At 37.7% G+C, this 15,360-nt stretch overlaps 1 protein-coding gene across 1 annotated transcript in view; it reads left to right on the top strand.

The window, feature by feature from the left end:
- The first annotated feature begins 306 nt into the window (after positions 1 to 306).
- The window catches only part of LOC108329194 (uncharacterized), a 45,923-nt gene continuing 30,869 nt past the window's right edge, over positions 307 to 15,360 (top strand). The window contains exons 1-2 of the mRNA XM_017563289.1: positions 307 to 429; positions 1,127 to 1,345. Of these exons, the coding sequence (XP_017418778.1) occupies positions 385 to 429; positions 1,127 to 1,345 (264 nt within the window). The 5' untranslated portion in view covers positions 307 to 384. The remainder of the gene's footprint in view (positions 430 to 1,126; positions 1,346 to 15,360) is intronic.

The following is a 15,360-nucleotide window of genomic DNA, read 5'->3' as shown; positions in this document are numbered from 1 at the left end:
TATACATGTTAATATTAAAAAATCTACCTATAAAAATACATTCAGTATATTACAATATAGTAATATAATTATTTAACTATTTATTTAAATTATTAACCTTATTACATCTATTTATTATATGTAATATAGCAATTAAATATACATATTTAAAACTTATTTATTTAATATAAATAATAATTATATTATTTTATTAAAAAATACAGAAAAAACGAAAAAAAAAGAGAAGCGTTCCGTGAGTACGTACGGTTTCAAACTAGTTTGTACAAAATTCCCGCTTCTCTCTCTTCCCAGTCTCCATTTATCACTCAAAATTGAATGATAGCATGCAATGAGAGCTTCGTGAAACTGAAGATGCTCTGAGGATTCCAACGTTCTCCAGAGACAATGAAGGCCACTCGCAAACTCAACAAACCCGACCCAGTCTCAAAGGTTTCATTTTATTGATTCAGTTTCAAAACGAAGTTCAATTTTTTTTTTTTTCATTTTCCAACCTATTAAGCCTATGCATTTTTGAAGTCGAGCTAGAAGCTGTTTGTTGAGCAAAATTTCACTGTTAATTTGCGTGATTATGAATAATAAGTTGTGAATTTGAAGCCCAATTCACTTGCAATGGCTCTTCTGGGTGTTACGTAACAATGTGCCTTTTGAATTATGAACTATAAACCCTAAGAATTGTTTGTTTGTCGATAAAATTAAACTAGAAGCCGTGGAAGGAAAAGTTTTTTCGGCTCAATGGTTGTGTTTTTTGTTTTGCGTAAAAGTCTGAAAAATGGGACCTTGTTCAAAGAGAATGTAATTCTTGGCCACTTAAACTAACAAAATATGATTCATGGTAAATTTGTGTAGTGCGTGGTATTAAGTAGTGTTTTGTTCCCTAAATCAACGCGTTATTGCTCTTGGGGGCTCCTTATGTTTGAACTTTTTTGAGTGATATGCATCTTGTTTTTTAGGAAAATAAACCTTAACTCTGTTTGTTTCCGTAACAATTTGAGTTACAAACGGCGAGTTAAGTTAAATTTTGGTGCATAATTTGTATATTGGACCGTGATTTCTTTTTCCTTCTCATAACCAATGCACAATCGCGACTCTCAGTGTTCCTGATATTTGTAACTTTCGCCCCTTTCAGCTGGTTTTGGAGGAGGTGATTGGGTTGACAACAAAGAATAGCAATGGGTTAGCTTCAAATGCCTTGAGCTCCAAATGTGCTTATTTGGCAGGTTCCGTGGTGGTGATATATGACATGAATTTGGGCTCTCAGTCACACCTCATGGTGTCTAATAGAATGCCAAAGCCTTTGAGCTGCGTAGCTTTGTCACGAGATGGGCACTTTGTTGCCGCTGGAGAGGTACGAGTTAATTCTCATAGCTCGGTTTTAATATTATTTCTCTGCGCTTTCACATAGTAGCCAATTTGAAATAAGTTCCATACGCTATAAATAATATATGTTCGTCTGGTTGAATTAGCACGAGGATGGCCATTTTGAAGGGTGGACTGACTATTTTTTTTTTATTGATTTTACAATTCTTGAGTATATTGATTTTTATTTTCTTTATAATATTTGATGATATTCCATTCGATGTCTGAGGGTCTGTTTGAAATTAGATTGAGGAGTTTGACTGAGTAATGGGATGGCTTTTGATTTCTAAATTATTAGTTATAAATGTTTATAAAAATGAGTAAGAAATGATCATATGGTTACTTAACAATCTCTCATTTATCCGACGCAGTTTTCTTTTTTCTTAACCATGGTATTAGTATAGATTATTCAATACCGAAAGCAATGACTAACATCGTCACGGACCTTGAACGCACACAATGTGGTATTCTTCTTACAGTATGGTTTATTTAATACACAGTAACATTTTCAGTATTTGACTGAGCCACTTGGTTAAAGGTTGCAAGCCACTACTTCTTGTGCCAACCACCCTTGAAGTGCGACTTATATATATATATATATATATATATATATATATATATATATATATATATATATATATATATATATATATATATATATATATATGTAGATATATATATATATATATATGTTGGACAACTTCACTTAATACCTCTTGATAAACATGTAGAACTATAATTTATTTCAATACCTATTATTACAACATACTAATGTATTTATAGGAGTAAAAGTTAGGCACCTCCTTAAGTTAGGCACCTCTAAGTTAGGCACCTCCTATGTTAGGCACCCCTAAGTTAGGCACCCCTAAGTTAGGCACCTCATACCTAAATAATTATAGAAAAATACTTAGTAAGTTTTTCTCTAATTACAACACTCCCCCTCAAGTTGGTAAATGAATATCAATCATTCCCAACTTGCTTACAAGATCTTGAAATCTTCCCTGAGGTAGCCCTTTTGTAAAAATATCTGCTAGCTGAAGACCTGTTGGAACATGAGTTGTAATCATAAAGCCTCTGTCTAGATTATCTTTTATAAAGTGTCTGTCAATCTCAATGTGCTTTGTCCTGTCATGTTGTACTGGATTATGAGCAATGCTTATGGCAGACTTATTGTCACAGTATAGTTGCACAAGATTGTCTATCTTAATTTTAAGATCATCCAAAATGATTTTCATCCAAAGTCCTTCACACATTCCTTGAGCAAGGGCTCGAAATTCAGCTTCTGCACTAGAGCGAGATACTCTGTCTTGCTTTTTGCTCCTCCATGTTACCAGACTATTTCCAAGAAACATACAATACCCAGAAGTAGATTTTCTATCAGTAATAGACCCTGCATAGTCAGCATCAGTATATATTTTCATACCTAATGTGTCTTCCCTTTTAAACAACAATCCCTTCCCTAGACTTGACTTCAAGTACTGGAGAATTTTATCAACTGCTTGCATGTGTCTATTTCTTGGATCATGCATGAATTGGCTTACTACACTAACTGCATAGGCAATGTCTGGTCTTGTGTGTGATAGATAGATCAGTTTTCCTACCAATCTTTGATATTGGGTCTTCTCTACAGGAGCACTTTCTTCACTTCCAATTCTATGATTCTGTTCTATAGGAATTGTTGAAATTCGACATCCCAATTTTCCCGTTTCTTTGAGGAGATCAAGTACATATTTCCTTTGGGAGATGAATATTCCTTCCCTGGAGTAAGCAACCTCTATTCCAAGAAAGTATTTAAGTTTTCCTAGGTCTTTCATTTCAAATTGAGCTGCCAGTTTTTCTTTTAATGCCAACTTTTCTGCTTCGTCATCTCCTGCAATAATCATGTCATCCACATAGACAAGCAATAGGGTGAGTTTACCTGTAGATGAATGTTTTATGAACAGAGTGTGGTCTCCTTGGCTTTGTTTGTATCCCAAGGAAATCATTGCTTTTGTAAATCTTCCAAACCATGCTCTAGGGGATTGCTTAAGACCATACAATGCTTTCTTTAGGAGACAAACCTTGTTTCGTTCATTTTTCACTTCAAACCCTGGGGGAATATCCATGTAAACTTCCTCTTCCAGATCTCCATGAAGAAAGGCATTCTTTACATCCAACTGGTGTAAGTCCCATCTAAAATGAGCCGCCAAAGCAAGAATAACTCGAACTGTATTCATCTTTGCCACAGGAGCAAATGTCTCCTCATAGTCAATCCCATAGGTTTGAGTATAGCCTTTTGCCACCAGTCTCGCTTTATATCTTTCTATTGTTCCATCCGCCTTATGTTTCACTGTGAATAGCCATCTACATCTTACTGCCTTCTTGTCTCTTGGCTTGTCAACAATTTCCCAAGTTGAATTTCTTTCTAATGCATTCATCTCTTCTTTCATGGCTTGAGTCCAATGTTCAAGTTTCATGGCTTCTTGGATTGAGGTAGGAATTTTTGTTGTATCAATGGCAGCAATAAAACTTCTATGTTTATCAGAGAGATTGTTAGTGCAAACATGTTGAGAAATGGGATATTTAGCACATGATCTCCTTTCTTTTCTCAATGCAATGGGCAAGTCATCAGTAATACTTACCTCTTCGATGTTGTCTTCAGGGATTCTCACCTCTGGATTAGACAATTTTTCTTGCTCTAGAGTCGAAGTGGGTTGTTTTCTTCTTTCATATTTTTGACCAAAAAATTTGTCTTCTTCTTCATCCTTATTATGGATCCTGATAGTTTCATTGCTCAGGTCTTGGGCATCCTGCAAAGACTGACTTGGTAATGACAAGAAGGAGAGTTCATCCATTTCAAGTGTTTTCTCCCCCTGAAGTGGTGAACTGACATAAAAGGATTGTGTTTCATGAAATGTGACATCCATGCTGATAAAGATGCGACGACTCTGAGGATGATAACATTTGTACCCTTTTTTATTAGAAGGATACCCTATAAAGATACATTTAAGGGCTTTTGGATCTAATTTGCTACGATTAGGGTGATGAGAGTGAACAAAAGCAATACATCCAAAAATTCTACTAGGCAGACTTGATATTAAAGGGGAAGAAGGAACAAAAGACAATAAAGACTCTATAGGACTAATGCCGTTTAAGACACGGGTAGGTAACCTATTGATGAGATATGTGGCAGTTAACACTGCTTCCCCCCAATAAATTTTTGGAACAGACATTTGAAAAAGAAGAGCTCTAGTTACTTCAAGGAGATGACGATTCTTTCTCTCTGCAATCCCATTTTGTTGAGGGGTGTTTACACATGTAAGTTCATGAACAATACCATTATGAGAGAAAAAATTGAGGAATTCATGATTAACATATTCAGTACCATTATCAGACCGAATTCTTTTGATATTTCTTCCAAATTGATTTTGGACAAGATGAAAAAATTTAACAAAGATTTGGAAAACTTCAGATTTATTGTTCATAAGGTATGTCCATGTGACACGAGTGCAATCGTCAATAAAGGTAACAAACCATTTTGCTCCAGAAATAGATGCAACAACTGGTCCCCAAACATCAGTGTGAATTAAATCAAAAGGAGAAGTACTCTTTTTATTACTAATAGGATAAGATGCACGATGATGTTTTGATAATTGACAAATATCACAATTAAAAGACTCAACAGACTCATTGGTAAACAAATGGGGAAATAAAGACTTGATAAGGTTAAATGAAGGATGCCCAAGCCTTTTATGATGAAGCCATATTTGAGAGTTTGCCCACGTTTCAGATGTAGCTTGTAGACTCAAAATATTTGTTGTGCTTTGGTCATTAGTCTCTAATAGATACAACCCACTTTGCTCCTTAGCAGTTAAAATCGTCTTCCCCGTGGCAAGATCCTGAAAAACACAATGAGTGGAGAAAAATATTACTGAACAATTTAAATCCTTTGTGAGTTTTTGCACAGAGATAAGATTATTGGCTAATTGTGGAACATGTAAAACGCCCTTTAATATAATGGATGATTCCAAAACTATATTCCCAGAGCCACGTATAGGTATACCCTGACCATTCGCAACAGTAATAAGTTGTTCTTTACTGCTTTGATCATATGAGTTGAAAGACACACGACAAGGTGTCATATGATCAGTTGCCTGAATCAAGAATCCAAATACCTTGAGTCATATTACCAACAGTATTGAGACAAATCTTACCTTTCATGGACAGAGTACATGATCCAGAGGGCTTACTCATTGATTCAACCATTGCTTTCAAGCGATCGAGTTCTTCCTTATAAGCTTTTATGTCAAGATCTGGTGGTGGAGAAACATTAGATTGATTGGTGGCTTCCTGTTCTGAGGTAGTGTGATTTACCCATTTTTGAGTAGGCCCTTTGTTATTCCTCATACGCTCTAGAACATTACTTTTCCCATGGAGTCTGAAGCATGTTTCTTTGGTATGTCCAGATCTTCTACAAAATGAACAATAATCTCCACGATTTCCTGTTTCAAATGACTTTCCTCCAGTGTAATAATCTCCACGATTTCCTCTTTCAAATGACTTTCCTCCAGTGCTCGTTCCTTTGTGGAATCCCTTTCCGGTTGTCATGGCAGAGCCTGTGTTGGAGATCCCCCATCAAGCATGACAGCTCTTCGAGTTTCTTCTCCTCTTACCATAAAAAATACTTCTGATAAGGAAGATAATTTTTCTCTTCCTAAGATCTGTACCCTGATTGGGTCATACTCTTGATTTAGGCCATGGAGAAACTTAAAGATTCTTCCTCTTTCCACGACTTCAGCATGTGCGGCAGCATCTGTCTTACATATCTTTATTGTTTGGTATTGATCTAATTCAATCCAAAGACCATTCAAAATTCCATGATATTCTGATACAGAAAGTGAGCCCTGTTTTGTATTAAATATCCTGCTTTCAATGTCATAACATGCAGCAAAATCCTTTTTTAATGAAAAAGTATTTTGTAAATCATCCCATATCTCCTTGGCAGAAGAATGAAACATGTAATTTCGACTTATCTCAGGAACCATGGAATGCCACATCCAAGTCATAATTAGTGAATCTTCATTGTCCCACATTAGGAAGTTTGAGTCATCTGGTTCTGGTCCTCCACCATCTATGTGGTCTAGTCTTGAACGACCCTTGAGAATCCTTCGAATGTACTGGCTCCATTGTAAGAAATTCCGCCCATCCAATCGATAGGCACCTATCATATTTGGAAGATCTTAGGACCCAAAGGAATAAATTTTACCTCAGACATCCTTGGGAATGCAATCTGGGGACCCTATCTGCTGACGAAACAGTGGAAAACGGTGTCGGACAGCGGCAAACGGCGCCTGGACAGCGACAAACGGTGCCTGGACAGCGGCAAACGGCGCCTGGACAGCGACAAACGGCGCTTGGACAGCGGCAAACAGCGCCTGGACAGCGGCAAACAGTGCCGGACAGCGGCACACGGTGTCGGACAACGGAAAAACAGTGCTGGGCAGCGGAAAACAGTGTGGGCTACACAGGATAATATGGAGCAGTACTTCAAAAACTCAGATTTACTCCGATCTGAGCCAAATGGGTTGTCACCGGCCCTTGTAACGGAATGAGGAGGCTCCGGCGACTCCTTCTGTGACGTCGGCAAGTCTGGTTGTGCGTGGCGGCGTGTGGCAACGTCTTCTCCGGAGCGATTTGCAATGTTGTGTTTGCTGTAGATAGGCGTCCCTTTCTGTCCTATCAGTGATTCCAATAGTTTCTACTACAGTTGTAGTGGCTGGATAGCTGTGGTTGCTGGTGGCTGGTAGCTTATCAGTGCAACGGAAACAGAGCTCCCAAGATCAGGAGCTCTGATACCATCTTGATAAACATGTAGAACTATAATTTATTTCAATACCTATTATTACAACATACTAATGTATTTATAGGAGTAAAAGTTAGGCACTTCCTTAAGTTAGGCACCTCTAAGTTAGGCACCTCCTATGTTAGGCACCCCTAAGTTAGGCACCTCATACCTAAATAATTATAGAAAAATACTTAGTAAGTTTTTCTCTAATTACAACAATACCAATTAGTTATAAGATGAAATCTGTATCAAAGTCAAAGTCTATATAACTGGAACAATACGTTCGACAAACAATAAATTTCACTAAAATAAGCTCTAAATCATGATTCTGATACCATATTAAAGATGAACTTTAAACTTAACTTGACCTCACAAAACCAGCTTATAAAGTGAGGTTTGCATTCACTTATATACTATAAATTGATCTTATCTCTAGTCGATGTTGGACTTTCAACAATAATTGTCCATAAGATGAAATTTGATCGACAAAGTTGGGAAGTTCCACTCCACATCACTTCCCTCAACTCTTGGAGTGTGGCTTATAAATCTGGTGGACAACTTCACTTAGTGCCAATTGATTTGAAAGGGGAATTTGACAGACCAAACACAGATAACACTCTTTATGTGCTTGTGGTGCTATTGTCTAATTTAAGTTGACGTGTATATCAGTTTTTTAGCCACCACGTCATTTTTTTAAGCGTGTTTGGTGTAGCTTAAAATTTTCATTTCAGTTGGGTTTATAGGATAAAGAAAACTGTTTGAGAAATCTGTTTCGTAGTTGGGGTATTATCAAATTATGATTTTGAAATATTACAATGCCTTCCCTATGTATATTATTAAATTACCTGCCGTCACATCTACTTCTTAAATTACATTCCTCTCTTTTTAGAGATTAATATATTATACTTTAATCCATTTTAGTGTGAATGATCTTATTGGGGACATCGAAACTTATAGAAGACAACAAATTTTTTGGATGAAGTTTTTAAGTAGTGAAGCTGAAACTATGGATGTTTAAAACCTCATTTCGTCTTTTAAAGATAGAATCATTTATGTAGTGTTCCAAATCAAAAGCAATTAATGATGACAGTCAATGGTAAAAGTTGCATACTGGGGAAAATTTTGCCTTAGAGGCTTGTTCATAGTGGCTCACCATCTGTAAAAGGTTTTTTCACGGAAATGATAATAGTACATGTACATAGGAAATAGTATTGTCTTGTATCTCATGGTCAAATGGATTTAGTGGTCTTGCGTATTAGTGTCTATAAAGTTGTGCTCAATTAATTTTAACCCAAGAATCTATTAAGAGGCTATATGTGTTGATGCCTTGCATAGCCTATGCACTGCATTCTCTTGAATGGTAAAGCTTTCCCATTTCCTTCCCTAAAGTCTCTCTAAACCATATTGTCCTATCTTTGTGTAAACCCCCAACAGGTTTGTTTATCTTAAAATGGACTGTTGTGGACAAACATTATATCAAATATAAGCTTGACAATGACGTGATTTGCACCCATATGTGTCGACTTAAGGACAACTTGCATACATACTTGTCAAAATATCAAGACAAGAGAGCATGAGAGATTTCTTTGCTTAGAATTGCTTAATTATATTATGCAACCGTCTTTTCTTAAATAGGCAACATATAATATTTTTGCATTAATATTGAAGATTGCAAGAGATATGCAAGGGGAAGGATTATAGGAGATTTCCTATTTAGAGGGAGTAAATGTGAATAAATCCTATTAATAATCTATTAAAGGTAGAAAATAATAATCTAATAAAGACTAATAAATACATAATCAAATACTTAACATCCCCTCTTAAATTGATGTTGGTAAGTCATCTGGCAACAATTTGCCAACAAGAAGCTGATGATGCTGTCGAGACAAGGTTTTGGTAAATATATCAGCAACTTGAAGATCAATGCAGATGTAAGGTAGAGAGACGACAATGTTGGTCAATGATTCCCGAATATAATGCAATCTACTTCAATATGCTTGGTACGTTCATGAAACACTGGATTTGCAACAATCTAAATAGCACTCATATTATCGACATGAATAAATGTATTTAGGTTGAGAAAATCCAAGCTGCTCCAAAAGACCACATAACCACATAACTTCATCACAAGCAGATGACATTGAACGATATTCAATCTCAGTAGAAGATTTATAAACATGGTTTTGCTTCTTACATTTCCAAGAAATTAAGGTACCACCAAGAAACATACACCAATCTATAGTAGATCGATGAGTATCTAGACAACTTGCCCAATTAGCATCACTGTATGCCACAAGTTGTAAAGATGAGTCTTTGGGAAAGAATAACCCACGTGTAGGTGATCCTTTAAGGTATCAAATAATGCGGCGAACAACAACAAAATGAAAATGACGAGGATCAGACATCAATTGGCTGACCCGATGAACAACATACAAAATGTCAGGTCTAGTAGTGGTTAGGTAGATAAGATGTCCTACCAAACACTGATACAGAGTGGGATTTGGCAAACATCTCCTTCATTTTTCTGGTATTTGACATTGACTTCCATAGGAGTATCAACTGACATAGTTCCATCTAATCCCTCCAATTGAATCAAATCTTAGATGTACTTTTGTTGGTTTAAAAATATTCCATTGGATTGATGATGTACCTCCAATCCTAAAAAATAGGTGAGTTGTCCAAGATCTTTCATGTGAAATGTTGCATGTAGCTTAATGTGTAATTTCTTCATTAAGTCATGATCAGTTCCTGTGATGATGAGATCATCCACATAAACCAAAAGAAGAACTATACGAGTGGGAGACTTGTGAAAGAAGAGAGAATAGTCATATTGACTCTACATGAATGAGAACTAAAGTAGAGTAGTACAAAACTTCTCAAACCAAGCCTGAGGAGCTTGTTTAAGCCCATACAAGGAGCGGCGTAGTTTGCAAACATAAGTAGAAGAAGAAGGAAGCATACCTAAAGGAAGTTTCATGTAGATTTCTTCTTTGAGATCACCGTGAAGAAAGACATTCTTCACATCCATTTGATGCAATGGCCAGAATTAAGAAGTAGTAAGAGTAAGAATTGTTCGAATTGTAGTAGTTGAAAATAAGATTGATTTATTATTCTCAATCATGAAAAATACATTTTCATATCCTCTATTTGAAATAATCTAATTCTCCTAAAAAGAGAAATAGGGAAACTAGGAAAACAAAATAAAATAAAAGATTATATATCTATTTCCTCTAATTAGGAAGATTCTAAAGATATTTTCTCTAATTACAACACTCCCCCTTAAGTTGGTAAATGAATATCAATCATTCCCAACTTGCCTACAAGATCTTGAAATCTACCCGGAGGAAGCCCTTTTGTAAAAATATCTGCTATTTGAAGTTCTGTAGGAACATGAGTTGTAATCGCAAATCCTCTGTCAAGATTATCTTTGATGAAATGTCTGTCAATTTCAATATGTTTGGTTCTTTCATGTTGTACTGGATTATGGGCTATGCTCATAGCAGACTTATTGTCACAATGTAGTTGCACCGGGTTCTTCACTTTGACTTTAAGATCATCCAAAATGATTTTCATCCAGAGTCCTTCACGCATTCCTTGAGCAAGGGCTCGAAATTCAGCTTATGCACTAGAATGGGATACTCTATCTTGCTTTTTGCTTCTCCATGTTATCAGACTATCTCCAAGAAATACACAATACCCAGAAGTAGATTTTCTGTCAGTAATAGAAGTTGTATAGTCAGCATTAGTATATATCTTCATAGTCAATGTGTCTTCCCTTTTGAATAATAACCCCTTTTGCTGGACTTGACTTCAAGTTTTGGAGAATTTTGTCAACTGCTTGCATGTGTCTCTCTCTTGGATCATACATAAATTGGCTCACTACACTTACAACATAAGCAATGTCTGGTTTTGTGTGTGATAGATAAATCAATTTTCCTACCAATCTCTGATATTGGGCCTTCTCTATTGGAGCACTTTCTTCACTTCCAATTCTGTGATTCTGTTCTATAGGAACTGTTGAGGTTCTACATCCCAACTTTCCTGTTTCTTTGAGGAGATCAAGTACATATTTCCTTTGGGAGATGGAAATTTTGTTCTTGGAGTAGGCAACCTCTATTCCAAGAAAATATTTGAGTTTTCCTAGGTCTTTCATTTCAAACTGAGCTGCCAATTTATCTTTTAATGCCAATTTTTCTGTTTCATCATCTCCTGCAATAATCATATCATCCACATAGACAAGTAATAGAGTGAGTTTACCGGTAGAAGAGTGCTTTATGAATAGAGTATGATCTCCTTGGCTTTGTCTGTATCCCAAGGAAACCATTGCTTTTGTAAATCTTCCAAACCATGCTCTAAGGGATTGCTTAAGACCATACAATGCTTTCTTCAGGAGGCATACCTTGTTTCTTTCATTTTTCACTTCAAAAGGGGAATCTCCATGTACACTTCCTCATCTAGATTTCCATGAAGAAAGACATTCCTCACATCTAGCTGGTGTAAGTCCCATCCAAAATGGGCAGCCAAAGAGAGAATAACTCGAACTGTATTAATCTTTGCCAATGGGGCAAATGTCTCCTCATAGTCAATCCCATATGTTTGGGTATATCCTTTTGTCACCAATCTAGCTTTATATCTTTCTATTGTCCCATCTACCTTATGTTTCACTGTGAATATCCATCTACATCCTACTGCCTTCTTGTCTCTTAGCTTATCAACAATCTCCCAAGTTGAATTTCTTTCTAATGCATTCATCTCTTCTTTCATGGCTTGATTCTAATGTTCAATTTTCATGGCCTCCTAGATTGAGGTAGGAATTTCTGTGGCATCAATGGCAGCAATAAAACTTCTGTGCTTATCAGAGAGATTGTTAGTGCAAACATACCGAGAAATAGGATATTTAGCAAATGATCTTCTTTCCTTTCTTAATGCAATGGATAAATCCTCAGTAATACTTACTTCCTCCTCATTGATATCTTCCGGGATCCTCACCTCCGGATTAGACAATTTTTCTTGCTCGAGAGTCGAAGTGAGTTGTTTTCTTCTTTCATATTTGTTGCCAAAAAATCTGTCTTCTTCCTCACTGTGGACTATGGTAGCTTCATTGCTCAGGTCTTGGGCATCCTGCAAAGACAAACGTGGTAATAACAAGGAGAGTTCATCCACTTCAAGTGCTTTCTCCCCCTGAAGTGGTGGACTGACATAAAAGGATTGTGTTTCATGAAAGGTGACATCCATGGTGATAAAGACGCGACGACTCTGAGGATGATAACATTTGTACCCTTTTTTATTAGAAGGATACCCAATAAAGACACATTTAAGAGCTCTAGGATCTAATTTACAATGGTTAGGATGATGAGAGTTGTTAGATGTTAAGATGTGTGTTTCTGTTATTTGGTGTTGTAATTAGAGAAAAACTTACTAAGTATTTTTCTATAATTATTTAGGTATGAGGTGCCTAACTTAGGGGTGCCTAACATAGGAGGTGCCTAACTTAGAGGTGCCTAACTTAAGGAGGTGCCTAACTTTTACTCCTATAAATACATTAGTATGTTGTAATAATATGTATTGAAATAAATATAGTTCTACATGTTTGTCAAGATTTGGGCTTAGTCTATTCTGTAGTAAGGGCATTGGCCCATATCTTACAATATAAATAAACTACCCTATGTGTATGCTAAACACACAAGGGATATTTTCTCCCAATCTTCTCTATTTCTCATATGGTATCTAGAGCACAGGAATAGTTCCAGTCAACTCCACGGTCTCCGGCACATTACTGCCGCTGTCGTTGCAGTCGCCGCCGCTGCCATCGCCTCATCCGCTGCCATCGCCGCCGCCGCCGCCGCCGGAGTTCCAGAATCGACCGACGACCACACCATCGGAATCGTCTCGTTCGGGCGACCATCGTGGTACGAAGATCGCGGTGAACAGACCACCCACGCGCCTCCACGCGCCGCCGCAAGAGTCATCGCTGCCGCCGCGCGTGCCGGCGCGTCGCCGGAGATTTCCGCCGCCGATCAGCACCACCGTGATCGCCTCCTAGCCCTCTTTCTGGATCTGTGGTCTTTGCGTCAATCGGAGCACTTTGAATTTTTAGGGTTTCTCCCTCTCCATGGCGTCTTTCTCGTCTACAAACACCTCTATTGGTGGCTCATCTTCTGATCCCTCAATATATACCAATTATGTGAATGTACACTTGTCCATTGACAAGTTAGATGGCAAAAATTATGCAACATGGGCGTCCGACATCAAACTTTGGTTGAAGAGTCAGGGGTACTTAGATCATCTTACTCAAAATGTGACTACTGCTCCCATAGATGACACTTCCCGCTGGATGAAAATTGATGCTCAGTTATGCATTGTTATAAAGTCCACCATTCACTCCTCACTGAAACAAATGTTTCGATCCTATGAAACATGTTCAGAAGTATGGGCACAAGCGAAGTTGTTATACACAAATGACACTCAACGTCTTTATGGTGTTTGTCAGGACCTATTAACTGTTATTGGTCCGCGCAATCCTGATCCCGTGGCAGAATATTTGGGTAAAATTCATGCCCTTCTTCATGACTTTAATGATATATTACCTCCTGCTTCCACTCCTGCTGAAGAATTGGAACAACGATCAAAGTTCTTCATGTTGTTGGCATTATACGGACTCTCTGATGATGTTCTCATGTCCGTGATCAGATTTTGGGTTCTCCTGTCATACCCAACTTTACTTCTACTTGTTCTGCTCTTTTGCGTATATCGAGCAAACCCGTCACTGAGACATCCCCTCATACTGATGATTCCTCTGTTATGGCTGCTCAACGTGATGATCGAAGTCGGTCTCGCAAGCCAAGTAAAGGACGTCCAAAATGTGACTATTGTGGCAAGTTAGGCCACAAGATTGATAGATGTTATGCTCTCCATGGACGTCCTCCTCGACCTGTAGCAATGGCAAATTCTGATCCACCTCCCCGATCACCGTTTGCAGACCATCCTACTTCATCTAATACCGTAGACAAACCTGCAATCTTTAACGAATTTCTCAGATGGTATGAGGATCATCAACACTCTGGTTCCACTACATCTGCATCTGTTGCACGTACAGGTACACCTTTTGTTGGTCTAACTCACTCCCTCGGACCTTGGGTCCTTGACTCAGGCGCCACCGATCATATCACTGGTAACAAGTCCTTGTTTTCTTCCTTGTCATGTCCGGATAATTTACCCTCGGTAACAATGGCTGATGGGTCTAAAGTCTCATCTCATGGTATTGGTACTGTTAATATTTTTCCATCCATATCCATTGATCATGTACTTTATGTCCCTGGGTCTCCCTTCAACTTATTGTCCATTAGTCGTTTAACTCGTACTCTTAATTGTGTTATTTCATTTACTAAAGATTCTGTTTGGTTCCAGGACCAGAGTTCGAAACACATGATTGGCACAGGATGTGAGTCTCATGGCCTTTATCATCTCCGCCCTTCTCCACATGTTGGCGTAGTCATGGAGTCACCATCCCTTCTTCATGCTCAGTTCGGTCATCCTAGTCTTGCCAAACTACAACAACTTGTCCCGAGGTTGTCCACATTATCAAGTTTGTCGTGTGAGTCTTGTCAGTTAGGGAAGCATACTCGTAGTTCCTTTCCTTGTAGTGTTTCACAACGGGCGTCGTCCCCCTTTTCATTGGTTCATTTTGACATTTGGGGACCTAGTCGTGTTAAGTCCATTTTAGGTTTTCAGTATTTTGTTACCTTTATCGATGACTATTCCAGATGTACTTGGTTGTTTTTAATGAAGAATCGTTCTGAGTTGTTTTCTATTTTCCAATCTTTTTTCAATGAAATAAAAACACAGTTTGGGGTTTCTATTCGAAATTTACGTAGTGATAATGGCCGTGAATACCTTTCTCAACCGTTTAAACAATTTATGGCTTCTCATGGCATTCTTCACCAAACCTCATGTGTTTATACCCCTCAACAAAATGGGGTGGCTGAGCGCAAGAATAGACACGTTATTGAAACAACTCGTACACTTCTGATTCATGGTCAAGTACCCTTACGTTTTTGGGGTGATGCAGCATGTTATCTTATCAACCGCATGCCATCTTCCGTCCTAGATAACAAAATCCCTCATTCTATCTTATTTCCTCAAGACCCTCTGCATCCATTACCTCTTCGAGTTTTTGGGTC

This window comes from Vigna angularis, chromosome 2, assembly GCF_016808095.1.
Source record: "Vigna angularis cultivar LongXiaoDou No.4 chromosome 2, ASM1680809v1, whole genome shotgun sequence".
Taxonomy (NCBI): Eukaryota; Viridiplantae; Streptophyta; class Magnoliopsida; order Fabales; family Fabaceae; genus Vigna; species Vigna angularis.
Note: the sequence above shows the minus strand (reverse complement) of the source record. Positions and strands in the feature narration are given on the sequence as shown.